The sequence below is a fragment of the Eutrema salsugineum genome, unplaced genomic scaffold (assembly GCF_000478725.1).
Source record: "Eutrema salsugineum unplaced genomic scaffold, Eutsalg1_0 scaffold_7, whole genome shotgun sequence".
In the NCBI taxonomy this organism is placed as follows: domain Eukaryota; kingdom Viridiplantae; phylum Streptophyta; class Magnoliopsida; order Brassicales; family Brassicaceae; genus Eutrema; species Eutrema salsugineum.
Window position 1 is genome coordinate 3,113,895 of NW_006256486.1, and position 23,733 is coordinate 3,137,627.

Below are 23,733 nucleotides of genomic sequence, written 5' to 3' on the forward strand. Positions count from 1 at the left end.
ACATTTTTTCAACCAAGAACGGCCACTTTAATACTTTAATCGGCCTTTTTAAAGATATATAAGTTAAAGATTCTACAAGTCTAAAACTACAAGATGTGTAAAGGGGATATTAAAAAAAATATAAGCAAAAGGAATCAAAGGGTTTGTTTGTTTTGTTGTTGTCTTGTCGCTATAAAAAGACGCGTGATAAGCCGCTCCTGAAGCACGTGAACGCTCCAAGCCTCTCTCTCTCTGCTTCACTTGACACTTCACTTCACTTCTCTCTCTCTCTCTCTCTCTTTGTCCTCCTCTTTCCATGGCTCCATCTGTGCAGCCTTCTTCATCACCTCTTCGAACAAGGTTAGTAAAAACATCAACCTTTCATTCTATTGTAAAAAATAATCCTTTTTTATATTATTAGTCCAGAATGTCCTGATCTGGGTTTGTTCATGTCGTTTATTTATAATTATTTGAGCGTTTTGTTTTTCTTTTGGTTGCATGCACTGAATTTGAAAACAGTGAAGGAGATGAAAAATATGCGAATGTGAAATGGGAAGAGCTCGGATTCGCTCTGACTCCGACAGATCACATGTATGTGGCGAAATGCAGACAAGGAGAGAGCTTTTCACAAGGGAAGATTGTTCCTTATGGGGACATTTCAATTAGCCCTTGTTCTCCGATTCTTAATTATGGCCAGGTTTTGTTCTCTTATTCTTATAATCACTTATAAATTAATGGTTTTTCTTTTGATCTTCACCAAATCAATGTTAATTTGCTTTGTATGGTTGTGCAAGCTTTGCTAAATCTCACTGGATTATAGGACTTTTGGGTTTCATTAGAGCAGGATTCATTAGTTACAAGCTGTTAATCTCTCGATTCGAAACTATTGATACATAGATTGTGTAAAGCTGTTTGATTTGAGTGCATGAGCGAGCAAAAGCTTAGAACTTTAGTGTTTATTCATATATATGTAAGGGTTTGATACAAAACCTTTTGATATTGGTTTGGCTTTACAGGGACTATTCGAAGGTCTCAAAGCTTACAGGACAGAAGATGACCGGATTAGGATTTTCCGGCCTGACCAAAACGCTCTTCGTATGCAAACAGGTGCAGATAGGCTTTGTATGACACCACCTTCTGTGGAACTATTCGTCGAAGCAGTTAAGCAAACTGTGGCTGCTAACAAGAAATGGGTATGGACTATGGACCAATGTCTCTCTCTATTCCATTCGATATGAGTCTTGATCATAATCTAGTCTCATCTCTAGAAGTTCCTAAAAGGGTTTTATGGTTTTAGGTTCCTCCTCCGGGTAAAGGAGCTTTGTATGTAAGGCCTCTTCTAATAGGGAGTGGTGCTATTCTTGGAGTAGCTCCAGCACCTGAGTACACGTTCCTCATTTACGCATCTCCCGTAGGCGATTACCATAAGGTAAGTTTGTGTGTTGCTTTATTATATATTTGGTGAAATGAATATAGACTCTTTAAAGCTGAAATGGTTAAGCCGGTTATTATGTGTTGTAGGTAAGCACAGGCTTGAACCTTAAAGTTGATCATAAGTATCACCGAGCTCATTCAGGTGGAACAGGCGGTGTCAAGAGCTGCACGAACTATGCTCCAGTAAGTAAAGAGACACCAGAATTAAATATATCAGCCATGGCAACAAATTAATGAAAAATGTAGCTGTCTGATTTCTTCTTGTATAAATTGTTTGAAAGGTTGTTAAATCGATGGTGGAAGCAAAGTCATCGGGTTTCTCTGATGTCTTGTTCCTGGATGCAGCTACTGGTAGAAACATAGAAGAAGTTTCTACTTGTAACATCTTCATTGTCAAGGTAAAGAACACATGCATATAATATTTGAAGGTTTCAGCCTCTTGTAATCCTCTTCATAAACTTCTTATTTATCACTCGATTTATAGGGAAACATTGTCTCCACTCCACCAACTTCAGGAACCATTTTACCTGGAGTCACAAGGAAAAGCATGATCGAGCTAGCTCGTGATATAGGCTACCAGGTTAAAACATTTAATTCACTATCTAATACCATTTTGTATATTTTTCTAACAATCAGTATTCTGAGGCTGTGATTTGCAATGTATGACAGGTTCAAGAACGTGATGTTTCTGTGGAGGAGCTCCTAGAAGCAGAGGAAGTTTTCTGCACGGGAACTGCAGTGGTCGTGAAAGCTGTTGAAACTGTGACCTTCCATGACAAGAAGTAATTTTTAAAACATAAAAGATTCGTTTATTCAATCATCAATCTTTCTTAGTTAATGCTGATTTTGGGTCATATATATTTGTCTTTGACCACAGGGTAAAATACAGGACAGGAGAAGCAGCGTTGTCTACTAAGGTTCACTCGATGTTGACGAGTATTCAAATAGGTCTTGTTGAAGATACCAAAGGTTGGATGGTGGAGATCGATCGTTGTCAAGGTTGAAAAGCTGATGCATATTGGATTGCTTGCTCAATATGTAACTTTTCTCTTAGTGTTTTCTTTGTTTTGCACTTTCTTTTTCTTTTATGAGACTTGTTATGAAGAACTCTCAAGATACATGATGCAAAATGATCACAAAATGATCACAGTTACAAGGTCATATACCAACATCGTTCAACAAGGGACTTAAGGACCGTCAGGAAGAAAACTAGAAAAGCAAACCCTATAAAAAAAAAAAATAGGATATACAATTTATGTAATGGAAATTGAAACTAAACTCTCATTGTGAGAATGAACAACTTTAATATGTACATTTTTTTCTTCTATCATGTACATTATTATTGTTGTTATTATTTTATGAAAAAAGCGAATTTGTGATCCAACTCCTAACACCTTGGTGATCAAGATCGAAGTATCTCTTAGTCGTCTAATTTGTGGATGCGTATAGAAAAATATTATCTATTTTATGTTAGTGTTGTGCTGAATGATTTGAAAAAACAGGTGTTTTATGCGAGTGATGATATATAAGGTGTAGCAGTTCAGACAGAGACATAGGTGGAACTGATACAATTGCTGAAACGTATGTGATGCAGGTATGAGTGGAACAGATGCAAAGGCAGTGTTTTATGCGAGTGATGATCAATGATCAACACATGATGGACATACATTGTGGTGATCAAAAATATTGCAGTTAGATACATCGGCGGTTGTATCAGACGTTGAGTTAGTCGATGAGTTAGTCGATGAGTTAGTGGATGAACCAGTTGTCGTATCAAGAGGCAAAAATTTGACGTGGCGCAGAAGCTCACGTGGCAAGTGACTTGCTGAGCTGGATGAAATCACTAGAACGTATATCTGGTGTGACAGATATGGTAAATAGATAAATTTTGGGAGTAAATTGTATCGATCCAAATCTGTTAAAAATCCTAGGGTTTATGATCAATATATATACCAAGAGGTCGGTCTCATAAAGATTGGACGTGCCTAGGATATTACCGAGAGATGCATACAGGTGTATGGCATCGTTCCATCATGCAGGATTTGTACATCTATTGGTGATGGTTTATAGAATACAAACACATCTGTGAGATGGTGTTTGTATCGGTTGTACCCGAGCGGTAGTCTTTGTAGAGATATTGTGTCCATAAGTTCTCCATCTAGAAAAAATGGTAGAGTATTGGATACCATAACAATTGTAATTGTAATCTTATTCTAGTGGATTTATTTTGGATTAGATCCGAGAAAATCCGAACCTCTTTAAAAAACTTTGTGTGCTTCTTACTTTATGCTTATTGAATGTTTGTTATGTTGTCTCATCATACACATACACAGATAGACTAGGTCACAAATATGGACTTTCATTTTATTTTCTTAAAGCAACGATGTGCATATATATATACCTTTAACATATATTACAATATTCCTAAACTGTTTAATACACATTGTATTATACATAAATTAAAGACCCGCAATGGTCTATAATAGACCGTCTAGTGGTCTTCAAATATAGTAAGAAATTAAGTAATATTTTATATCGTATTTTGTTGTGAACATAGACTTTGGCACTTTGCTAAAGACAAAAATGCCAAAATTAAAGAATACCAAACTTTTATTTTCTATCAAGAAAATGGAGTATCATTTTTTCAAAAACTTTAATGAGAAAGTTTGTTCTTTTGACCAAAAATGAAACTTTGGTATTTTTGGCCTTTTTTAACAATGACTCTACTATGAATACGTAAATTAAAAAGAATGGCCAATGGGTGGTGACCAAATAAAAGAAAAAGAGTAATGGAGAAATCGAAAGGTTTGTTTGTTGTTGTCCCTATAAAATGAGGCGAAATAAGTATTCACAAAACACAGCACCTCTCCAAAGCTCAAACCACATTCTTGCTCTCATTGTCTTACTCTATCCAATGGCTCTTTCTGTGCAGCCTTCTTCATCACCTCTTCTTACAAGGTTAAACGTATCAGCTTCTATAAATATCATTTGTTCTTTTCTTTTTATAACTTTTTATCATTTGTTCTTAAGAGTCTTAGTTACTGTTTAGGGAAATTTTGATAGGTTCGAATGAAAGACAGTTCTACTGATCGATAAGAGAAAAAAAGATCTTTATTCCAATAACAACGCTCCGAACTACAAATATATCGCAGGTGCTAAGCTATTGCTCAAATATGTTCTTTAGGGTTTTTCTGCTCTTCTTTCTCCCTCCTCTATCTTTCGGGAGCTCCTCCTTTTATAAGTATATCCCAAACCCTAATCCTTATTGGATTATGATGACGTGTAGATTATTAGTCGATATCTCTAGAAGGTTCTGACCTTTTGTCTTTAAGCTTCTCCTTATTCGAACCTTCTGTTAGTCGAACATTTTTCTTATTATTTGGATCTCATGTCGGTCTACGTATTCGGACCTTACGTGGGCCGAACCTTTTACGGGTCGAACCTACCCGATAGGTACTATAAGTGATTTTATTTTGTCCAACAGTTATAAGAATTTTGATTATGAGACCGAGGCATGTAGCTTAATAGTTTGTACTACTGTCTATAAACTCTTTTACTTGTTTGAGTGTTTTTCATTTTGCTGTTTTTTTTTTAATATACGGGTTTAATAATATTTTTTCTCCTTTTGCCTATCAAAACAGTGAAGCAGATGAAAAATATGCGAATGTGAAATGGGAAGAGCTTGGATTCGCTCTGATTCCAACAGATTATATGTATGTGGCAAAATGCAAACAAGGAGAGAGCTTTTCAACAGGAGAGATTATTCCTTATGGGGACATTTCAATCAGCCCTTGTTCTGGGATTCTCAATTATGGCCAGGTTTTATTCTCTCTTAATATTTGCTAAAACTTACTTATATTTTTTGTATGATCGATCTTCTTTCATACAAATCAATGCAAAAATTCCATATCAAGCCGCGTCTAATATTTTGAGATCGGTTTCCCCTTTTCAATTCGGATCCGGTTTTGGTTTTTTTTAAAAATAAACCATTTAATCAAATTCAAACTCCTTTTAGTTTCTGACCCGGTTTGTCATCTCAGTTTGATTTAGATCAGATTGGTTTAGTTTATCCAGATTAAAAAATACTACTAAGCAAAAGCTTTTAATATTATGTTAACGTATGAGAGTTTGATATTGGCTTGGATTTGTAGGGCCTATTTGAAGGTCTAAAGGCATACAGAGCAAAAAATGGATGTATCACACCCTTCCGGCCAAACCAAAACGCTCTTCGTATGCAAACAGGTGCTGATAGGCTTTGTATGACATCTCCTTCTGAGGAGCAATTCGTCGAAGCAGTAAAGCAAACTGTGCTTGCCAACAAGAAATGGGTATGGACTATATGGACCAATGTGTCTCTTTATTCCATTAGACCACTTGCTATAATCTCGAGGATTAGCCAAAGAATGTTATGGTTTATGTTTCTTTAGGTTCCTCCTTCTGGTAAAGGAGCTTTGTATATAAGGCCGTTGCTGATAGGCACTGGTGCTGTCCTTGGGGTTGCTTCGGCACCTGAATATACCTTCCTCATTTACGTATCTCCCGTCGGAAATTACCATGCGGTGAGTTTGTGTATGTTATTCAAATACTAGATCTGTGAAGTAAACTCGGTCTCATAGGACCGGCTCAATAGTACTAAAAAAATCTTAGAAGGGCTATTTAATATTTTAAACATTGGTCCAATCTGTATGTATATATCTTTGAAGAAAAAAAAAAATGGACTCTAAATAATCGACAATGTTATGTTTTCTTGTGGAACCATATGCACTAGCACTGTTATATTGTGACTGTTAAGTGTTCACATTGTAGGCAAGCTCAGGCTTGAACCTCAAAGTTGATCATACCTATCGCCGTGCCCATACCGGTGGCACCGGCAGTGTGAAGAGCTGCTCAAACTATTCGCCAGTAAGTAGAGATACATAATATGTAAATATCAATGGTAGTAAGTTATTTATGAAATTATTATTTATTTAAATCCTTTTTTGTATATCTAATCAGATTTTTTTTGTTCTGAAGGTTGTGAAATCATTGCTCGAAGCAAAGTCATCGGGTTTCTCTGATATCTTGTTCCTGGATGCGGCAACGGGTAGAAACATCGAAGAGATTTCTACTTGTAACATCTTCATTGTCAAGGTATAAGAACATTTAACATCTATCAGATGTAATAGAAAATTTTGAACCTTTAGATTCCTTTGCATAAACTTATTAGTAATCCGTCATTTTTATATAGGGAAATATTGTGTCCACTCCACCAACTTCAGGAACCATTTTACCAGGAATCACAAGGAAAAGCATAAGCGAACTAGGCCGTGATATCGGCTACCAGGTTCGAGCTCTGTACAATAACACCCTTTTGTAAGTAGAAATTTTCACGGTTTCAAGATTCGTAGATTTTGATTCAAAAGGTATCACACAGGTTCAAGAACGTGATGTTTCTGTGGATGAGCTATTAGAGGCAGAAGAAGTTTTCTGCACAGGGACTGCAATGGTCGTTAAAGCTGTTGAAACTGTGACTTTCCACAACAAAAAGTGATTAGTTTTTTTTTTTTGATAAACTTAGAAGACCCTTTCATTAAGCTTCAATCTTTCGCACTCTAGAGTTACTGAATGTTTGCTTTTGGTTTATATCTATCTTTACCCGTAGGAAAAAATACAGGACAGGAAAAGAAGCATTGTCTACCAAGCTTCACTTGATGTTAACAAATATTCAGATGGGCATTGTTGAAGACAAGAAGGGTTGGATGGTGGAGATTGATGGTTATGTTCCCGGCACAAAGAAAGAAATATCAAAGACTTGAGTTTGAGCTCATCAAAATTTCACTTTCAAACTCCACGTTTAGCTTTGATTGATATAATATTATTTTTAATGATTGAATGATTTTACAAATTTCGAGTTTTATCCAACTAGTATGATATTATGTGAGCTAGCTAACAAAATATGTAATTTTCTAATTGAAATAAAGTTTATTAAAACTAAAATGTAACACTACAAAATCGTAATACAAAATAAAATTTGACAAGATTATTAAGAAAAACAAACTTATTATAACTAAAAACAGGTGACAAAAAAAAACTAAAAACAGGGTAAAATGACAGGAATTTGTCATTTTATGGACTAGCAAGTTTCAGTAAAATATTATTGGTTTTTCTTGCTTAATACTTTTATCATTATTTTTTACAAATTAATTTAGTCTTTTTTTTTTAAATTACAATTTCGCTGTTTTATAGTGTAAATGATCGTAGCTATTTTCTAAGGCTAAGTAACAAGGAACACCGAAAAACTTAGCCAAAGAAGAAAGCAAAGTAGAACAAATTGCAACACTTCCCACTTCCCACTTTCTTATCTCCTTCTTTGTAGGATCGACCAATTGTTTTCCTTTGTGTATTTAAAGGCCTCATGGTTAAGATAATGAAGCAGACTTGAAATTGAAGAGAATAGTGTTGTGTTCTTATTTTCTGATCAACATTTGATAACCCTATATGTGGGACCTATCAGATTTGGCTGTCTTGATTGTTCTATAGTTGTTAGTTCCTATTCAATTTGTGGGTAGCAAAATGAGTTTCTTTTATTTACTTTTGCAACACTCCCGAAGCTCTAAGCTTTTACATTTTAGTTCACTTCGTTGGACATTATAAGTCTTCGTGAAGTTTTTTTCCTTTTAAGTGCGCATAATTTATTTCGTTTTGGCATAATGTTGGGATGTCTGAGGTCTTAAAGTTCGTTAATAGCTAACGACCATTCACGGAGTTGCTTGCTTTTCTTTATTGTAGAAAAATAAAGAAACAAAATTGACAGCTGTGGGATTTGAACCCACGCCCTTTCGGACCAGAGCCTAAATCTGGCGCCTTAGACCACTCGGCCAAACTGTCCATGTCTGTTTACACTGGTTATATATTAATAGACTTTTTACTTGACGCATTCTCGTAACACTTGCGTGCACTACAAGCATCTATTCCACAGTTGCACCCAATTGTTTATCACGTTTGGTTTTGAAAGTTTTCCGATTATAAAAGCAAACGTAGCTACTAGCCTACTACCAAAGTTTTAATAAATCTGTTATAATTTTGACGTTAAAGTTGTTATGGAATATCGACATTAGGTTCTATCACCAAATAATTAGTTTTTTTTTTCTCTAGATTTAATAACATTTCTCCCTAATCCATTCTTATACGCAACAATTTCCAATTATTATCTTCCATCATCCAAAAAATCTGGAGTCGATTTAGATTGACTAATTGTTACTTTTTACATTTTAAGTAGGTTTTGAATGGAGTATTGATTCTCATTGGCAGGGTTCGCGTTCTTCGGTGTCCACTTTTTCATTTGTCCAATTCTAGGGTTCACGACATGAGAAGGAAAAGAGTTAGAAAACCCAAACAACTATGACAAGTCACAAAGAAAAATCTTACTGACTGACCTCTATAGTAGACGGGTAGTCACACATCATGATAGACGCCTTTCTTTCAGAGTTTTTGGGTGAAGGCAGCCGTTGCCATAGCTCTTCAGTAACAAAGGGCATAAGCGGGTGATGCAGTCTTAAACCAGTCTCCAGAGATACCCAGAGAGCATGCTGTGCATGAGTTCTCTCTGAAGCAAACGTCGGGTTGTCACCATCAAAATAACGCTTGATTGCTTCAATGTACACATCACAGAACTGATATTGCCACTATGCATACACTGTGTTGGCTGCATCCGACAACTCAAATGCATTCAGTGACTCCACTGTCTTTGATACTGCCTTATTTAGTACAGAGAAAATCCATTGGCAGCTGAATGGCATGGTTTCAGGAAGAGATGTCAAAATGGTTGTCCATGTCCATTTTGGCCCGTCCAATTGTCCTGGTTGCAGACAAATGGTGTCCATCAATGACCATATCCATTGACTACCATGTCACTAACGACCATGCCCATTAACGACCATATTTAAATGGGCTGTCCATAGGTGTCCACTGGACACAGAATATAACATATTATTTGGTTTTGTTTTTTTCTTTGTTTTATAGACAATTTTTCATTTTTTGTATTTTTTTTGCAGGAAAAACACATAAAAAATTACATATTTTGCGCGAAAACATGATTTTGCAGATTTGGCGGGGAAATTGTTTCTGCTTTTTGCCGAGAAAGTGGAATTTTGCTTTTTTGGCAGGAAATCGAGATTTTGTGTTTTTGGCACAAAATCGAGATTTTGCATTTTTAGCGGGAAACCGAAATTTTTCGTTTATGGCGAGAAACCGAGATTTCTATTTTTGGGGGAATTTGAGATTTTACGGTTTTAGCGGAAAATCAAATTTTGCTTTTTGGCAAAAAACTGAGATTTTTCTTTCTGTCGGAAAATCAAGTTTTTTTTTTTGTTTTTGGCATGAAATCAAAATTTTCCGCTTTTGTTTTATTAAAAAAATTTCGTTTGATATTAATTATTATAACCTAATATATAAAAGTTGGGTTGTCTTGACACATCAGCTTTTCTCCTTATGACACAACAACAACTTTAATTGTATTTTAGTGGCCATTTGTCTTCAAAAATCGTAAAATCAATCATCAGTTCATTGGTGACCGAGAATATTTAACGTTTTGAGAAGACCTTTAAGTCCAATACCTACTCTTTTCTCGATGCATTAAATTTTACAGAGTGGTCAATGTTATAAGAGTGAAAACAATCATGACCTACTTATTTTCTCTGTTATCTAAGATATTTGTTTGAAATTAAGAGTTTGATACGAAAAAGAATGGGTAGATGTGAACTTCAAAGATAGAAGAAGTCAAGACATTCGAAGAATTGATGTTGGCAATGACGTCCGGTGAGTACATAAACGAGCACAAAAATTAACCAAAAGCAAAAAGTATCAAGAAAGAGGTGGTCAATAGTTACTAAAAGTTTGATTCTCTTCGTCCTTCGGGCTTCTACTTAAATCACTCCCATGCAAGTTTTCTCAGATTTCATTCCATACAATTCCAACAGGTTTTAAGATCATGCTGTTTTATGCAATGAGATACCGATTGTCTCTTTTTCCCACAGAAAGGTTGTAATTCAAACAGATGACCACAATTTAGCTATTCTTTCATCCTGCTCGTCATTCCTCTTTGTAATTGTCATCACACCCTTATTACATAGGTCTAGCATGTAGGGTTCTAATTATTCCTCCAAATTAATTTAAAAAATTTGAGATAAACATACACTTGTCGAAATAATTCTTCTGAAAAGGTGTGATTCATCTCCCTATAAATCAACTAATGTATATCTCTTTATATACACGTTATCTAAGTTAGATTACTAAAACAAATAAAAGACAGAGAAAAGAAGGGGAGCAGTAAGAGGCCAAGAGAGAGAAGAGGATAAATAAGGGGAAAAAATAAGAAGAAAAGGAGTCGTGAAAGGAAGAATAGCTGAGAAGAGAGGAGATGTGTGAGAAGGAACCAAGGAAGAAGAGAAAGAAAGGAGAGAAGAGAGAGAGGAGGAGATTAATGAATGCAAAGAGAAAGGGAGGAAGCAGAAACAACACATAAACAAGCGTAAGGAGAGTAAGTGTCGGGAAATCAGAATCGGAGGCCAAAAAGGTCGCAGAGAAGGAATGGACCATCACCACCGCAAAGGAGAAGAGTTGAGAAAGATAGATCTGTTTGTGGAAGTAAGGAAAATAAGAAGCAAAGCAGATCAGAGTGGGTATAAAATACGATGTCAATTACTAGCCCAACAGAGAATCAAAGATGACATAAAAAAAGCTTTCGACAATTGATCCATGCATGGAGAGCGCCAATAAGATTCAATTTGGAGGCTTCTCATTACTTTTTTCCAGATCACCTGATTTTATATTTGGTTGGTTTTTTGTATTTCTTGCTTGGTCTGGTAGATCTTCACTTGGCCAGTGGTGGAGCAACTGCATGCTTTATGAGACGAAATTGAAAAATATTGTATTGCTATATTTGTGATTATGTTTAGAATATAGTAGTTGATCAATAAGTAGCTATGTTATCACACAGCTTAAGAGCTTTTTTATTATAATTTACTAAAGTTCATTTATTTTTTCATGATGTAAAGTTTATGTTTTTGGATAAGTATCAAAATTTGTTTTAGCAAATTTATGGTTAAAATAATAATAAAAATATATTAAATCCTAGTACATTTTTCATCTAAATTCTTATGACCTGCTAAACGGAGCTAAATGTATTTTCCCATGTTCGAAAAAACAAATTGTTGAAATATTGGCACCAAACCATGTAGGAAGCTAAGTGGAACGGAGGAAGAAGGAGTGAATAGTAAAATGTTGATGCTTAAAAAAATCTATAAGAGTGTGTGTACGGTATTTAGATGGATTGGATTAGCATTGTTTTTTGGTGATTTCATTGGCAACTGTTACCGTATAATTAGGTTTTTGAGAACTAAAAATCTAACATAGCAAAAGAGTTTTCAAAATGGGTTTAGAGATTAACGTATATCCAAATGTTACAACAATTATTTTTAACGATATGAAACAAAAAAAAAATCTATATGATTCTGGTTAACAGAGAGCTAAAAAGTTTTCATTAGAGTTGAGAGAGGTGAGCATAATATAATATAGTCTATAATACATCGATGGGGTTAAACTATAGATTTTTAGAACAATTTAATATTAAAAAACAAAACACGAATTTATCGATTTTCAACTAAGGGTAATCAATAGATTTTTGCATGGTGTTAAAGTCACTGATATATAAAATAAAAAATGCATTACAAAAATCTCGTGTGTATATGCGGGTATCCATCTAGTCATATTTTAAAATTTGAACAGTAGCAATATTAACTTTAAATCATTCATTAAAGAATCAATCTTTATATCAAAAATTGTAAATCTACCTTTTTTATGCTGATGGAACATGTTGTCGGTTGAAAAACCATTTATTTCTGCTTGATCTTGACCATTATTTTGCTAAAAGTATATTAATTTATTTCTCTTCTAGGCTGTAGATTTGGTCTTACATTTTTTTACTAAATATGGTTTGGTTTTGATCGTATTTGGTAATCTCTTAATATAATTATAATTTTCTTCTTCAGTATTTAATTTTTGACCAAAAAAGGTTAGATATGCCAAAAAAGAAAAAGACACCATTGTTCCATGCTATAAAAACGGTTCAACAATAGCTAAAACTATCTCAGATAACATCATCTTCTACATCTTTTTTTTTTGTAATAATATTCTCGACAAGTAAAAAATGGAGAAAATATCAATGAAGTTTTCTTTTGTTGTCTTCTTAGCTGGTATAGATGCAATGCGACTGTAACAAATTCAGGAGTATGATCAAAGTGTATGAAATCTCTATGATCTCTCTCATGTTCAATATATTTGTTTTTGTGGTGACCAGAATATATATCCTCAAACCTTTGAATTTCGTTGCCGGAGGAGGAAATTCAGAGGTTCGAGGATATAAATTCTAGTCACCACATAGACGACAAATATGTTGAACAGGAGAGAGATCATAGAGGATTCATACACTTCGATCATACTCCTGAATTTCTTATAGGCTGATTGCATCCGTACCAGCTTGAAGAGTAGCAACATTAACTTAAATTAATTATCAAGGAATCATCTTTTATATCGTAAATTGTGATTTGTCTTTTATGCCGATCGACATGTTGTCGATTAAAACCCATCTATCTCTGCTTGATCTTGACCATTATTTTGGTCAAAGTATATCAATTATTTCTCCTTGGCTGCGGATTTGGTCTTATATTTTTTGTACTAATTATGGTTTTATTTTGATTGAATTTGGTAATTTCTTAATATAATTTTGATTTCTTTTTCAGTATTTAATTTTTGACCAAAAAAATGATTAGATTTGACCCCAAAAAAAAGACATCATTGTTCCATGCTATAGAAACGGTTTAGCAATAGCTAAAACTATCTCGGATAACATCATCTTCAACATCTTTTCTTGGATTAATATTCTCAACAAATAAAATAATGGAGAAAATATCAATGTAGTTTGCTTTCATTTTCTTTTTAGCCGTTAGAGCATCTCCAATAAAGAGTTTTTAAGGGATTCTTAAGAGCATCTCCAATGGTTGGCTCTATTTTTGGCTTTAAATATAGAGTTCTCTAAAAATAGAGTACAGGTTTACTCCAATGGTCATCTGTATATCTGACTTTAAAAATAAATATTTTATTTTATTTTTAGTATTAATTGCTTATAAGGCCATTTACTTTTAAAATTGTAAAACTGTTTTATCTATTTTATTTTTAACAATAATTCAACATAAACATATTTTTAACATTAATTATATATTATAAAAATTTATTACATCACATAATTGAAAAATTAACAGTTAATACATTTTTTAAGCATCAGAATTAGTATACTTTTCCCACAAATGATCAATTAGCGCATTTCGAAGTGAGAAATAACCTCTTTGTCTCTGATTTTTCTATATCGCCCAAGAAATTCTTGAAATCAGGTAGTTTCATCTTCTGTTATTTCAACCTCTGGAGGTGGAGCTTCTCTTCCAAATTGGTGCATTGAGATCACGCTCATCTTCGATTATCATATTATGTAAAATTATTATGTCATGTATCACATTTTTTCCCAAAAACAAGCTGGTCCTTTCACAATTGCAAAACGCGATTGGAAAACTCCGAATGCACGTTCTACATCTTTCCGATATGTTTCTTATTGTCTAGCAAAATATTTTTTCTTAGGACTCATTGGCTCGTGAATAGTTTGCACAATGGTGGACCGTTTTGGATATATAACATTCGTTAAATAATAACTCATATTAAACTCTTTTCCTTGAATGACATAATGACAAGGAGGAGCAATACCTTGAGCGAGATTGGAGAAAATATGGGAATTCTCCGACACATTGATGTCATTATTGGTGCCTGGCGTTCCAAATTACACATGCCATATCCAAAGATCATAATCTGCCACAGCTTCAATTTATTGTTGGCGATCCACTACGTCCTGCATATTGCCCAGCCCATGCGGTAGGATAATTTTTCCACTTCCAGTGCATGCAATCTAGGCTACCAAGCATTCCTGGAAAACCTCGTTTTTCACCAATGTAAAGAAGTCTTGCAACATCATTGGCTGTTGGTGATCGTAAGCATTGCTCCGCAAAAATATCCACTATAGCTCGACAAAATGGTTTCATGCTTTTGATTGCTGTTGATTGGCCTATTTTAACGTACTCATCTGTGGCATCTGTTGGAAGCCCATACGCTAGCATCCGGAATACAACTGTTCCTTTTTGAAGGGGTGACAGTCCAAGTCGACCAGTTTTATCCCTCTTTTGAGTGAAGTAGTTGTCATGACTTGCAACTGCGTTAATAATACGAAGAAATAGAGAATGAGACATACGATATCTTCTGTGAAACATAACATCATTATACAGTGGAGTTTCAGAGAAGTAGTCATTGAACAATCTCTCATGTGCATTTTCTCGATCACGGTGGATGAAGGCACGCCTTCAAACCGAGTTGTCGTGGGTCTCATTGTTGCTTTGTTGATTGAGAAGGTATTGGATGATCAAGTTGGTATAAGCAATAACAGTTTGTATTGCTTGCTCTTCATGGTCAAGACTGTTGATCATTTCCATATTTTCATCATCATCTGAAGATGATGATGAATCAAGAAAATTTGGAAGATTTTGGAAATTAAAATTCATTTTGAGAGAGAAGATTTTGAATGAGCAAAGTAAAATGTGTTTGTTATATTGTGATGATTAACATGTAAATTTTGTGATATTTATAGAAATATGATGAGTGAAAATGTGTAAATGTAGATTTACATTTAATATGAGTAGTTGAAGAGATATAAAGAAAAAGTTAGTTGAAGAAGAGAAAGTTACGTGTAGTTGTTTTCAATATGTGCAGTTGAATAGAAATAAATGTGACAATTTAATGTAAAGTCTCTTGTGTAGTTTGATTCTCAAATCTATTTAAAATATGTAATAAATTAAGTTAAAGCTGTATGTATATTTGGAGTTATAAATGTGAGAATTTAGTTTAAAACTTTATGTGTAGTTGGACTCATGAATGTCAGAATTTATTGTAGATTTTCACTAGTCCAAAACGTGAGAATATAGAAATCACTATATCAACCTCTATAAATACTATAACCTCTTGGCTTTTTAAAGCATTCACAACATTAAACAATTCCATAAATTTCCAGACACAATTTCTTTCATTTTTAACTAAAAATGTCTGAATGTGGTCTCGTTCTGCTGGGTACTCTAAAGAAGAAGATAAGCTTTAATTTATGTCAAGTGTATACGGAAATTTCTCAAGATCCCATAACAGGTGTTTATCAACATCCGAGAAGTTTTGGGATCGTGTGGTGGAAGCTTTCGAAAAAAAAAGCTTCAACTTGGAGTGAGTGTACCAAAAAATCTATTGGATGTCGATTTCAAACAATTGAGAGAGAAACAAGGAAGCTACATGCATGCATCAAACAATGTGAAAATAGACGTCCAAGTGGTGCTTCAAATAATGATATTATAAGCATTAATATATGACTTTTTAATTTATTTGTTGTTAATTGAAGTTTTATTTATTATGTTTAATACTTCTATGCAGTTCAATTAAGCTAAAGAAATGCTAATGGAAGATCCAACTTCAAAACCGGTTGGAAATATGATCAGGTATGGAGTATTATTGAGAATTTTGAAAAGTTTAAAGATGGTGTCACTTCCGCTAAAAAGGTATCAAATCCATGTGGTTTCGTGTATATATCTTCTGAGTCTGAAAATCCTACACCGGATTCTGCTACAAAAGAATCTGCAGGTTTTTCTACATTTTCTATAAACTTAGTTGATGAAGACGACTTTAGTGGCGGATCTCCATCTCAACGACCAATTGGAGTGAAAAAAAATCCAAATTGAAAAGAAAAGTTGATGATCAAACATCGGCTATTATCCAAACTTTAGAAGAAGAAAATATAGAAATTGTGGAAGAGTTAAAGAAGACAAGTGCATAAAGACGACACTACTTGGAGATTCAAAGTAAGAATTATGCATTAAAAGAATTCAAGGAAGAAAACAAAGTTTTACTTCAAGACTTAAATTCCATACAAGATCCAAATATTTGTGAATATGTTCAAGCTGAACAAAAACGAATTCTAAAGAAACAAGTTAATCAACAAGCTCCTTCTACATCGACTTCATTCGGTCAATATTTTGGTGATTTTCATGGAGGTGGAAACAACTTAGCAGAGTATTAAACTACTAATCTAATAAATTGTTTTAAGTCCTTTTTTAGTATTTAATTTTTATCTTTAATTTTTAGTATTAATTATGTATTCCTAATTTTATTATTATTATATTATTGTATTTCTTTGTTTAATATATATTTTTATTTAATTTTAAAATAATTTTATAATAAACTATTAATAGTATAATTTGAAATAAAAGTAATATTGTTAGTTATATTATTGTTTAGACGTAAAATAAAAAGATATTAAAATTATATGATTATTTTGTAAATAAAAAAAGTTCTGTTCTAAAAATAGAACCATGAACAGTGTTGCTTCAAAAATAGAGCAACACTGTTCATTTCTCTATTTATTGAGAAACATATAGAATACCATTGCAGTTCATTTTACTCTAAAAATAGAATTTAGAGCAAGATATAGAGCACCATTGGAGATGCTCTAACACACTTTTAAGTAAAATTTAAGAGTGTGTTACCATGTGTGGCACTTTTGAGTTTATAATGTCTAAAACAGACATTTTTAAATTTTTATTACCAAAAAGATACTTTTGTACTATTTGGGCACATGAAAATGACTCTAAATCTCTTTCATTAACACACAATTACTTATCTATATTTTTTCTTTATTTAATATTATATTAACATCACACATCCCCATTATTATTTGTTGTTATTTATCTATTATTTAAAAAATATTCAAATAATTATTTTGACACCATAAATTATATAATTTTTTTATTAATACTTTGATACCTATTTTATATTTTTTAACTTAAATTCTTTTGTCGTTTAGTGATAAACACATACATATCCATATAGTAGCATCCACGTGTACACAAATATATGGATATCTATGCAATTATATAGATATATATACATATATGTATACACATACAAATCTATATAGTAGCGTACACGTGAACATAAATATATAGATATATATATGCATATCCACGTACATAGAGTATAGATGGATGTAACTATATAGATACACATGTATATTTACATGCATATCTACGTGCATATATTAGAGATAAATGTGACTATATAAATATATATATATATATATGCATATTTACATGCGTATCCATATAGTTGCATATATATAGGTGGGTCCCGTGCGATTTAGTGTGTGAAAACTGAGAAATTAAGGTGGATTCCATGCGATTTAGTGTGTGAAAGATGATGAGTGAATTAAATGGGTCTCGTACGTTTTAATATTTTTCTGTAGGTAAATAAAAGGTAAAAAAAAAATGACAAAAAAGTAAAAAATGGGAGCAAAAATAAGATAAGTGCCCAATTTCAAAAAAAAATATCTTTTTTGGTAATTACACTTTGAAAAAGTGCCCCAAATAATAATATTCTCTTAAAATGATTAAATGAGATTTTTTTTAAAAACCCTCTCTTAGTTAAGAGATTTAGGAGCCCCAGACGTGTCAGTTTTTGTTGGTTAAAGCTTTTTTATCTTTTTTTAAATTTTTTTTATTCAGAGTCTCTCTCTCATTTGGAGTCTCACTCGACTTCTCTCTCGCTTGACTCCCTCATAACAAAATTGAAATCGCAGATGTTTCTCCGGCGGCGATTCCTCGGACAAATTGCTGGAATGACTTTAATGAGGTAGTATTATTTCAAGTGTAACTTTATTTTTATCCATTGACTTCATGACCTTATAATAATTTGGTAAACCGCTTTTACCCTTCTAATAAAATATAATATTTGAATGTATCATAAAAAAAGAAAAGAAAATAAAATTGGTCCCCCGATTTTCCTTCCCTCCCTCTCTTCGTCGTCTCCGTCATCTTTATCGCACTAGCTTTCTGACATCGGATTCCGCTGGATTCAGGTCATTTTTTCTTGGATATTCTTGTTATTTTCCTTGTGTATTCCGTCGTTTATGCTGCATTGCAAATTCTTTTTAAGAATCAAGGTAATTGTGGATTCAATTTCAATTGGGATTCAATTCCTAAAAGTGAATTACCATCTTCAATTCAATAGCAAATGTACATAAGTAAACTTCTTGCCATTGTCTAAGAGGAGCCCTTGTCTAAGAGAAGCTTATTTTCATAATAATGTAAAGGATTTTTAGAGATTATAGGAGATTGAAACTGAATCGGAGCTGGTACTGGTAACAAAGTGGGTATAACTGGTATGACTTGGTAATTTTAAATTAGTACAATTGGTATAACTTAACCATTATGACTTGGTATGACTTATTAGTTTTGATTTTTGGCTTTATGGATATGTTGTACTAAATGTTTTAATGGTTTTAAAGAAAAACTTTAATATACCATACTATCTTTTTGTCTTAATTTTAGTTTTCATAAAATATAATTTTAATTATATAATTAAATATTTGCTTGTTAATTTTGATTTTTGGCTTTATGGATATGTTGTACTAAATTTTTTTAATAGTTTTATAGAAGAACTTTGATATAATATGCTAGTTTTGCACTCATACCTTTAGTTTTTTTATAATAATTTTGATTATTTGAATATTTGTTTGAATATGCTCCAGATATTATTTCATGGAACAATGGTCATTGGCATATTACAGGACAATTTATCTAGTACCTTATTTTTCCGCATGGAATGTTCCCGATGATGTGAAAGCTATTACTCTCATACCTCCTCCATATACCAAAAAAAAGGAAGAAAAAGAACAAATCTTTCTCGTCGGTTGGAGAACCTCGAAGAAGAAAAAAAGAGGTGGTGTACTTGAAGGCTTAATTGGGTGATCCTGGAAGCAGTGGCTAACTCTCATGTTGTTTTATGTTAATTTGCATCTTGGGACAGCTAGTACACTACTTGGTATAACTATGTGTATCTCTTTTAGACAATAATGAATACTAGTATATTTTTAACTACTGCGATATAACTGATAATACTGGTATAACCAACACAATAAAGTAAAACTGGTATTACTGATTGAAGTTGTTAACTTATGAAAAATAAAATTTAAGTAAATCTAAATAATGATGAAAAAACAAAAATTATAGCACCTTAAGTAATTAAAATATATTTAAAATATATTTTATGAACTCAAATAAAATTTATAACATAACGGTTTTATTATTATAAGATTTTCACAACAAACACCATATACTTTTATGATCACTTTGTTTATATTAGCCACTTTATGAACTAAAATACACATAAAATAAGTTTTACTTAATATTAATGCATAGAATCTTAGGAAGCATACTCTTATTAACTAAAATCATCTGTAATACTAATTTTTTTTATTAGGTAATACTAATTAAATTTGAAAACACCAAAAAGTACTACTATTTGAAAGTTGGTATAACTAAAATCTTTCAGAAATACTAAGAATAATTTTGGCGACTCTCACTAAAGAAAAGGGGCACACGTGTGCTAAAAAACGATGCATGTGTTTTGCTGAGTCTCTCTACTTTTTTGGACCACTTTATTCATTCCCTTCCCTCTCTTCTCATTTTGCGAAATCGATGTCCGGACCATTTCTTCCCTCTCAAACCCTAAAATATAATTTTAATTTTAATTTTAATTTTCCTTAAAATATTTTAATTACATAATTAAATATTTGCTTGTTAGTTTTAATTTTAGGCTTTATGGATATGCTGTACAAAATTTTTAATGGTTTTATAGAAGAGCTTTGATATAATATGCTATTTTTTCACTCATGACTTTAGATTTTTTAAAAAATAAAATATTTTTAATTATTTGAAGATTTGCTTGTTAGTTTTTGATTTTTGGCTTTATGGATATGTTGTACTAAATGTTTTAATGGTTTTAAAGAAGAACTTTAATATACCATACTATCACCTTGTCTTAATTTTAGTTTTTTTTTTTAATTATAATTTTGATTACATAATTCAATATTTGCTTGTTAGTTTTGATTTTTAGCTTTATGAATATGTTGTACTAAATGTTTTAATGGTTTCAAAGAAGAACTGTTATATCTAGGATTACCAGTACTACGAAATCAAATGCTGAAACTTGATTAATAGTATTACCAGTTTTACGAAATAAAACACCACAACATAAAAAGTTATACATAGTGATACCAAATGTACGAATCCAAGTACCACCATAAGAAAAAAAACAAACAAGTGCACCCACGGGTATTACCCAGTCTTTGGTTTCTTCTCCTTCTTCTCCTTCTTCACATCCTTCTACTTCCCCTCAGTGTAAGGTGATGACTTGTATTTTGATTTCACTACTTGGTGTTTCCTCTTTATAACCTGTTAAGATGAGCCAGCGTCGAAATCAACTTGATGACTAGTTGTATAACCACACCTTCGCCTGATCCTCTTGGGTTTCTCCTTCTCTCCATCAGCAATGCCTTCGATTTTCTTCTCTGAAGTATCAGCACATATTTCTGTCTACTTCTGTCCACCAGCTACCCCTTCTGGTTCTGTCTCCTTCTGTCCACCAGTAACCCCTTCGGGTTCTGTCTCCTTCTCGACTCCTTTGAATAAAACCATCGTCAGATTCCTCTTCATTCTGATTATGTTCTACTTCTTCCTGATTCTGTTCTACTTCTTCATGATTCTGTTCTTCTTTGATAATTTCATCTCGCAATTCAACATTTGGTCGCTTTGTCCGAGCCATCCTATGTCCCTACAAAAGATATAACCGACATGCAATTATCAATCTCAGTGAAAAAGAAGTAATCGGCACAAAATTAAGACTTACCTAGCCAAGAAGTTGATGAATCGACTGCTTGTATCCCTTAGCTTTACCTAGTTGTCCTCTTCGTCGTTTGAATTTCAAAACTTACTCTCTCTCCTTCGTTTGAATTTTTTTAGAAAATGTGACTGTAAAAACAAAAAGGAAGAAAATTGGGTGTAAATAGGGTAAATAGAGGAGTTATGTAGTTTTAGGCTGAGATTCTGAGGTTAGATCCAAAAAAATTCAACTCGGATTCAATTCGACCCGATTTGATACTGGTTGAGTCGTAATTCCTAAACTAGATTCTAACCCCGTGCGTCCGCACGGGAATTTTTAATTTTTATTTCTAATATAATTTTTTTAATAAAATTTATTTTTGTTATTTTTCTTTTTTAAATCAAGAATTTTGTTATCATTTTTTAACTTTGAATAGTATAGATTTGTATATTAATAGAATAAAAGTATGAGTTAATTAAGTTGATATTGATCTAATATTAATTATGAACTTTGTTATTATGTAAATTTAGATTTACACATAGACAATCTATATATTTATGAATTGGTGTTGACATTCTCACATTCTCTCTTTCTCTCATTCTCTTTTGTTTCTCTTTTCTCTCTCACACACTCTCAATCTCTCTAGTTCTCTCTTTCACTCTTTGTTTGTTGTTTGGATTTTTCTAAGTGAAAACAAAAGAAACTTAGAGAGAAAACTTTTAAAGACTACATTTTCATATATGGATCAATCGATACTTTTCTTACAAAAACACAACACATACACTTATACTATTTGATACTTGAACTCACTTGGACTCTAGACTTAACCACTTCTTCTATGCCACACCTCTAGTACTAGACTAGTTGTACAAGCAACCTTACTTAATTATTACAACAACTTTAACTGCTCTAACTGCTCTAACTTATAGACTTAATCATCTCAACACATACACACACTCCTCCTCCTTTATTTGTTTGGGCTTGTACAACTTCGCAGGCCCACTTGACTAACATGAGAAGCCCAACTTCTTTCTTTCACTATTCTTTCCCTTTGACTTTCTTCTTCTTCTCTGATTCTTTCTTTCGCGACACAAAACTTCTTCTTCATCCTTTCTTCTTTTCCTTTCTTCTTTTCCAACGATATCTGGTTTCTCTATTATTTTTGAGGATTCAATCAAGGACTTCAACTTCAACAATTGGCTAACCTATTCATTTAATTATTTCAAATTATTTTTTAATATCACAAAGTAATTCATATAAGACTGTAATTATAAATGCATAATTATAACTTGCTACATCATATAATTATATGATATAAATATTTATCAATATTGAATATTTGATACTTTAGATCAATTGATTATGTTAAAATAAAATAAGATATTCGTTTATCATTTGTGCTATTATGAAAATATTATTTAAATTCAAAAGTTTAGAAATGCAAGAAGTTGATGAATTGACTGCTTGTATCCCTTAGCTTTATCTAGTTGTCTTCTTCGTCGTTTGAATTTCAAAACTTACTCTCTCTCCTTCGTTTGAATTTTTTTTTTAAAATGTGACTGTAAAAGCAAAAAGGAAGAAAATTGGGTGTAAATAGAGTAAATAGAGGAGTTATGTAGTTTTAGGCTGAGATTCTGAGGTTAGATCCAAAAAAATTCAACTCGGATTCAATTCGACCCGATTTGATACTGGTTGTCGTAATTTCTAAAAGATGGAAGAATAAAATATTTATCCACCATGTTTTTGTATTAAATAAAAATTGAATAAACTAATCTCATTATAACGAGGTGATTACCGCATTTTCCTCAACCAATAAGGTCATTCGAGCAATTTTCCCTGATTCCTCTCCGGCGGTGACTCCTCTCCCATCGTCTGAGGAACCGTCGTCCAGACCTCTACCGTCTTCTATGATACTCCCGCCACAATAAGTTTCTCTAAATCAAAGCCTTGAAATTAACATGCATTTGGGATCTGTTTTTGTTTCGATGCATAAGAGAGAATCCACCTTGTTAGCGATTGTTGATATGGTTAAGAGTGAATCAGAGAGAATCTACCTTGTTTTGAATTGGTGTTGGTTAATTCTAAATTGGTTAAGATTAGTCTCTCTATATTGGTTAAGACTAGTGCTATTGTGGCGGTGGAGCTAAGCGAGCCGGCTACTACCTTGTCTTTACCCACTTGGGCCGTTCATGTTTCCAGTGTTGTCGAATGGTTTCTCTCCTTCTCCCTTGCTCTAAATTGATTCAAATTCCACCAAATTGTGACACAAGAGAGTAACTTTTGTTGTGGATTTTTTTGAGTTTTGATATCTATCGATAATTGTTGTGCTCAAATCAAACCGTAATGAGAATGCATATAAGTACACGTCACAAGATGAGACTTGGCATCAGAAAGGATTTCTAAGGAGGTGTGATCCGCTCAAGTTCCTCTTCTGTAAGGATCTTCTTCACTGCTTCAGACTGCGAATTCAAAAAAACAAATTCTCGGACATAAAAA

At 32.9% G+C, this 23,733-nt stretch overlaps 2 protein-coding genes and 1 non-coding gene across 3 annotated transcripts; 2 read left to right on the forward strand and 1 right to left on the reverse strand.

The window, feature by feature from the left end:
* The first annotated feature begins 208 nt into the window (after window positions 1-208).
* Window positions 209-2,581, forward strand: LOC18011175 (branched-chain-amino-acid aminotransferase 6). The gene is made up of 9 exons (XM_006393119.2): window positions 209-339; window positions 499-676; window positions 996-1,172; window positions 1,277-1,408; window positions 1,501-1,596; window positions 1,695-1,811; window positions 1,898-1,993; window positions 2,083-2,195; window positions 2,291-2,581. Exons 1-9 carry the CDS (start codon window positions 296-298, stop codon window positions 2,415-2,417), a joined length of 1,080 nt encoding a protein of 359 aa, XP_006393181.1. The 5' UTR covers window positions 209-295; the 3' UTR covers window positions 2,418-2,581.
* Window positions 2,582-4,276: 1,695 nt separating this feature from the next.
* Window positions 4,277-7,208, forward strand: LOC18011293 (putative branched-chain-amino-acid aminotransferase 7). Its single transcript, XM_006393120.2, has 9 exons — window positions 4,277-4,371; window positions 5,055-5,232; window positions 5,565-5,741; window positions 5,841-5,972; window positions 6,220-6,315; window positions 6,427-6,543; window positions 6,641-6,736; window positions 6,827-6,939; window positions 7,055-7,208. The coding sequence occupies exons 1-9, from the start codon at window positions 4,328-4,330 to the stop codon at window positions 7,206-7,208; spliced, it is 1,107 nt and encodes a 368-aa protein (XP_006393182.1). The 5' UTR covers window positions 4,277-4,327.
* A 992-nt stretch (window positions 7,209-8,200) lies between these two features.
* TRNAL-UAG lies at window positions 8,201-8,280 on the reverse strand. Its single transcript has one exon. It is a non-coding gene; the product is annotated as a tRNA-Leu (tRNA).
* Between the last annotated feature and the right edge of the window lie 15,453 nt (window positions 8,281-23,733).